Raw genomic sequence first — 6860 nt, forward strand, 5'->3', positions numbered from 1 at the left:
TTACAAAATGAGCTACTGAATTGAATAGATTCTAAAGGCTGTCAAGAACCCTAAGGGTAATCCACCTTTCTTCTTGCTTCTTTTTGGTGGTTCAAGAGGACTTATGGGAAAGGCAGTGTACAATCCACTATGCTTGGCCCAGGTTACTCAGGTAGTGCCAGAAAGCCCTGATGAACACCAGAGTCTGCCAAGACCCCTAGGGATGATATGTCTATCTCTTTGCTTTCTGTTTTAGAACAGATTTCCTACTTTCACTTTACTGGAGTCTGAGATTTTAGTCTTTGACTACATTAAATAGGTACCCAGTAAGAAACTCATCATCAAAATCAGGAAATACATTGTATTATTTTGACCAGAAGGAATCAGTTGTATGAATGTTTTCACACCCCATTCCCATGGGGATCTTGTTTGTGCTAATAGATTATTACTTTCCCTTATCTAGCTAAATGAAAATAGTAATTTTTCTTTTAAAAGTCATACTCTCTTTGTGCTAAACAAAATGAACCAGTCACAAAGGACAGTTACTACACGATACTATTTGCTCAACATATCAAAAATATTCTAATTTATAGAATTGGAGATTTAAATGCTAATTGCAAAGAACTAAAGATTGGGAGAAATGAGGAATTGCTAATAAATAGTAATAATAGTTTTTGACTAAGATGTATTTTTATTGTATTTATTTGATATTTTGATTTTGAGAAACAAATATTTCAATGATTTAAAATATGCTATAATACTAGTAAGAGTATGATATGATGCCTATTGACTTTGTGATTCTCTTCTTCTGAATATAGGTCATGCTTAACACTTTCTAAGATCCTATGTGTTTTGTTCCCCATTATTTTTATTGTTCAGTACTTTTGTATTTTGTTTATATCATAGAAAGATTTCTGTTTTATTATACCATCATGTAATAAAATTATACAACCAATAAATTTAATAAAAAATTTCTCAGAATAGTCAAAGCATATAGTTATTGTCATGAGATGGACACAAGCAAATAGCTTGTACAGTGATTTTTTTATATATAATATATAAATTTCAAGGAAATGTATGTTGGACAAAAATATGTTGAATATTAACATTGTTTCTAGTGGAGAAAAGTAATAGAAATGTTCAAAATATATTTAATTATTTTATATATTTTATCAAATTAATTTCAGTGAAAATTATAACTTTACATGTGAGTATGCATTATTATGTATATGCATTAACATAGCTAAAAATTAGGTATATGATATTGTTATAAAAATCAATTATATATATGATTTAGTAGTATTAAATCTCCACATGATAACATAAATATGGATTAAATTATAATTTCAGCCTTTACAATTTTTATACTGCATTGTGTGAGAACATGGATACACCTGGAGACCTTTAGCAGCTAGACCTCCTTTCTCCCCGAATGCTGGAAATCCCTGGTGCCTCAGGACAGAAGCACTAGTACCAGGCCACCAGTGATGTAATATTTCAAATTTACAGTTCATGACAAAAGAAATAAAATAGAAAGGAGACATAAGGAGGAACAAGGAAAATTTAACTTTAATATAGAAGCCTGTGTCAAGGCTTGTTAGAACCAAAAGTTTCAGATGACTATCCCCAAGGTGGTATCAGTTCATTGGATAAAACAGAGGTACACAAAAAATATTCTTGGACACTACACTAGAAAGAAATCTCTTTGGGAATTGTTGGCTGTCCTTGAACAGTTTAAACAAATGATACCTACTGATAAAACAGCAACTGTCAGGACCCTGAAGGTGAGGGAAACCACAAATCGTGTGACTACCAGACTGAGGTCATCCTACCTCCTCATGCCCACCACTCACAAAAGTCCCCTATCAATAACTGTCCTGTGCTCTCAAAGGTGTCTTACTTTAGAGGCGGCCTGCGTTCTCCCTTATGTTTCTTACTTTCCTGAGTAAATCTCTGTTTCCTAAGTAAATCTCTGACTGCCAGGTGATGAAATTCTTTTTTGTCATGTAAGTCAAGGGACCGCATGGATTTTGAGTTGAGAAATCAAATCTTCTCTCATGACAGAATGTTCCTTGGTCTGTATATACCATATTTTATTTTACCTATTCAACCCTCAATGTATATTTAGGATGCTTATTATTTCAGCTATTTGAAATTATGTGCAATGAACATCAGAGTATTGATATGACTTTTAGATCCTAATGTCCAGATACCTTGGATAAAATCCTGAAGTGGATTTGCTAGATCTTACAATAAATACTTAATATACATACACGCATACATACATAAAATTTAATACAAATCGCCCTGATAATTAGTGGACAACCTCCTGACATTTCATTAAAGCTTCAGATACTTTAGGGATCATCAACACTTTGCTGGGCATCCCTCAGGAACAGCTCTAGAGTGAACAAAACTTCTTTAAATTGTACTAAAAACATGCCACACTAAGAAGCACACAGGAGAATCCAACCGTTTCTTTACAGGTAACAGACAGACGCTTTCATGCATTGCCATAGCTTCCTAGTCTCATCCTCCATCTCATATGAGTGAGCATCCTGTACTACTCTACAACACTGAGCAGCAAAGGACACCTTTTCTTTATTTTCATATTAATTTTATTTTTTTTACCAAAGTAAAGAAGGTGAATGATCATATGCATTACTTAAAGACACATATTGTATGTGTGTATGCGGAGCAAATATTTAACTTTGTATGCATATAATTCCATAACAAGTCAATGGCAAAGTTATAGGAGATGAAACATAAATTAAAGAACACAGGTTTTCCTTCCCTTTAAAGTCAGAAATTGAAGCAAAAAGGATTAAGTTTCTCATTTTCTTGCCCTATGAGATACTTTGCTATTTAGTGGCTCTAGGCATACACACACACACACACACACACACACACACACACACACACATATATATATATATATATATATATATATATATATAATTGGCACATTGTAGGCTTTTTAAAATAACTCTTTCAAAATTTTAATTATATAACTATGTGTATGAATGAGAATTGTGATCTCTGAATAATGAAAAGGATTTCCTACTTTTGAATATTAGAAACAACACTCTTTGAATATCAAGACTTTTAAGTATCCCGTTTTATGATAATGGTAGAAGGTTTTTTTTCGAATTGGGATCCACTTGGTCTAAATTATTCTCAGAGTATAACTTTAGAAGGTTAACATGAGTATTTAGTAAAGATTAGTAAACTATGCAAAAATATTTTGAGTCTTTCTATTGAACTTCAAAATTGTTTAAAGGAAACATGTTTATTTATTTTTACTTAAAAGGAATATCTTGGCCTATTTATTATGTGCATAGTATTAGTATTTCATGATACAAATCGAACCAAATCCAAACAACAAACATAAGATATAATCTGTTTGTGACTTGCATTTATTTAAGATATTTACCTAAAAAACTGGTGCTCACAATTTTTCACATCAATAATAATCATAATACATTAAATGCTATTTATTTGTAGCTATATTACATTTTAACATTTCTGGCTATTAGATTAATCAGATTTTTTGGCTATACCTTTATCTGTATAATATGCTAAGTCATTTATGGAAGAAATTCTTGATGTACAACACGGAGGATTCCAAACCACCCTAAATCTATGTATTTTTCAACTTTACTGCATTTTATTTGGTCTCAATGGTATTGTGGACCATATTAAATTTTTATAATAAAATTAATTATTAAAATGTCAACTTTTTAAAATCTATATTAATTCTTTATCCAAAATGAATTGTATTTTATTTCTTTGTGTGAAAACAGTGCAATCACCACTCTTTGAATTTGTTTATATTTCCTCATATTCTCCCAAGTTTTTATAGAAAAAGAACAATTTGACTTGTGAAATGCAAAGAAGTATATTTCCATTATCATCAAAATATTCACAAGGAAAGAACAATGTTTTAGTAAATTCAAATCAAGTTAATTACATTAAATTTTTATTAAAACACTTAAAATATAAGTAATCCAAAACAATAAAAGTTTATTTAACTTTGATTATGGAATGTAGTGTGGGATAGAGAATGGAAGAGCTTACATGTATTATGTTAATTTTACCTATTCCTTCTCTATTCTTAATTTTAGCACTGACAAAGAAGTCAGGTCCCCTGTTGAAGAATGTCCATATGCATAAGTAAAGGAGCCTGCTTTCAGGTAGGGTACTGTCATTTAAAAAATAAAAACAAAAACTCAAATGTTCATTATATTTGTGGACTATTTCCAGGCACTATGGACTAATGATATATTTTAATAATCTTTTATCCACATTTATATCACTGCGGATTATAAAGACGGAGTTATTCCCTATGTTCCTGAGTTTTGCCAGATTACAGGAAACATATGTCCCTTCTCCTTCTGTTCTTGGCTGATCTCACTTAACATATGCTTTCTAGGACTTTCCATCTTCTTGCAAATGACATTATTTGATTTTGTTCTTCTCTATAGCTGAATAGAATTCCATTGTGTGCATTTTGCATAATTTTGCAATCCATTCATCTGTTTTGGGGGACCTGGGTTTGCTGGAGGGGAAATCTCAGCAAAGTTTGAATGGAAAAATAGGAGAGGAGATAGGCTGAACTTGATTAATGAGGGAGTACATCTGAATATGTGTAAAAGTATGACTATGGCAATGGTTACCCTGGACAATCATTGGTGGGAGGGCTGAAGGGAAAACACGGGCAGAGGGGAGAGGACACGAAGTACAGTTTAAATGTATACCATTTATTTTCAATAAAAAATTTGTATAAAAAATAAAGACAGAGTTATAAATCATTTACCTAAAAGTAATCTTTTTGTATAAACTAAGTTAATGTATAATATATACAATGACTATAAACATATGTCTTCTGGTTGTTTAATTCTTTAAAAAATCACTAATTCCTTTAAAAAATTACTATATGATCTATTATTATTTCATTTATTCATATATCTGTTCATTCTGTTTGTTCATTCAAGTGTGTTAACAGTTAAGGTTATAACACCATGAAGTATAAAAATTTTATAAAACAACAATTTGAAATAGGAAGTTATATGCATTTTTGGAAATTGTCATTAAAAATAAATATTATGTTAAAGTATAGATTATGTAATATTGGATGATGACTTTTGATGATAGTATATGATTATATTTATAAATAAAACAAATATACCAAATTATATAACAAATATATTTATAGAAATATAAACAGAAAAATAAGCATAATTATTAATTATTTAATTAAACCCAAATTTTAATAACGTAAAACATTTTTATTTATTTTGTGTATTTAAATTTAACTGTGTCTATATTAGGGTTTCTAATCTTGGATCCAGTTTACATGTGAATATTGTTTTGTGCTGTATTAGCTAGAGTAGATGCTAAGAGGCTTACATGGCCTCTAACCATTGGATGCCAATAGAAGTTCACCTCCCAGTTAGGACAACCACAGTGTTCTCAGTTAGAATAATTTTCTTTCCTGAGTAAAGTCAAATGAGAAACTATGATATTACTCTGTATCTATTGATGTATATTTCCCTGTGTAAATATATATTTATTTATTTTATTTTTTACAGTACTGAGGATGGAACCCAGGGACAGTCTACCTCTAAGCTACATCAGCCCTGTTTTTTATTGTTTATTTTGTAACAGAGTCTCACTCAGTTGTGGAGAGTCTAAGTAGTTGAGGCTGGCTACGAACCAGTGATCCTCCTGTCTCAGCCTCCCAAGTACTGGGATTACCAGAGTGCACCACCACGCCTGGCTTATATATTTATTTTCAAATATTTAAAAGTCTAAAATTTTCTGTACATTTCTGTGTCATATTTACATAGTCAAGCATAATAAAAGACCCCGTGAGAATATCTGAAATCTATTTACTGTACTCGTATTTCTCTCCAGAATAGGTTTCCTAATAAGCCTGGATGGAGAAATACAATCTCACAGTGGTGAGTGAGTTCATTCTGAAGGGTATCACAGACCGCCCTGAGCTGCAGGCTCCATTATTCGGGCTGTTCCTCATCATCTACATGATCTCAGCTCTGGGCAACCTGGCCATGATCATCCTCACCAAGGTCGACTCCAGGCTGCAAACACCCATGTATTTTTTTCTCAGACACCTGGCTGTCACGGACCTTGGTTATTCTACAGCTGTGGGTCCTAAAATGTTAGTAAATTTTGTGGTGGAACAAAATACAATCTCCTTTTATTTTTGTGCTACACAGCTAGCCTTCTTTCTTGTGTTCATTGGGAGTGAACTTTTTATCCTGTCTGCAATGTCCTATGACCGCTATGTGGCCATCTGTAACCCCCTCATGTACACTGTCATCATGTCGCAAAGGATATGTCATATACTGGTAGCCATCCCCTACCTCTACTGCACGTTTGTGTCCCTCCTAGTCACTATAAATATCTTTACTTTATCTTTCTGTGGCTACAATGTCATCAATCATTTCTACTGTGACTGTGTCCCCTTGGTGTCTTTGCTCTGCTCAGACACACATAATGTGGAATTTATAATTATGATGTTTGCAGCCTTTGATTTGATTTTCTCTCTTCTGGTAGTACTTCTGTCCTACCTGCTCATCCTCAGATCTGTTCTCAGGATGAACTCTGCCGAGGGCAGACGCAAGGCCTTCTCCACCTGCGGCTCCCATCTTACGGTGGTCACAGTGTTCTATGGGACTTTGATATCCATGTATGTGCAGCCACAGTCCAGCCACTCTTCTGACACTGACAAAGTTTCCTCTATATTTTACACCCTGATCATCCCCATGTTGAATCCTCTCATCTATAGCTTGAGGAACAAGGATGTCAAGTGTGCCTTACAAAATACTTGGAAAAAGATATGTAATTTTATGTTTTAA

General features: G+C 32.7%; 1 protein-coding gene across 1 annotated transcript; it reads left to right on the plus strand.

Moving 5' to 3' along the window:
* Positions 1–5918: 5918 nt before the first annotated feature.
* LOC308259918 (olfactory receptor 8K3-like) lies at positions 5919–6860 on the plus strand (the record flags this gene model as incomplete). The annotated part of the gene is made up of 1 exon (XM_080691258.1): positions 5919–6860. The coding sequence occupies one exon, from the start codon at positions 5919–5921 to the stop codon at positions 6858–6860; it is 942 nt and encodes a 313-aa protein (XP_080547384.1).

The sequence above is a fragment of the Muscardinus avellanarius genome (assembly GCF_963383645.1).
Source record: "Muscardinus avellanarius genome assembly, chromosome: 1".
NCBI classification, from domain to species: domain Eukaryota; kingdom Metazoa; phylum Chordata; class Mammalia; order Rodentia; family Gliridae; genus Muscardinus; species Muscardinus avellanarius.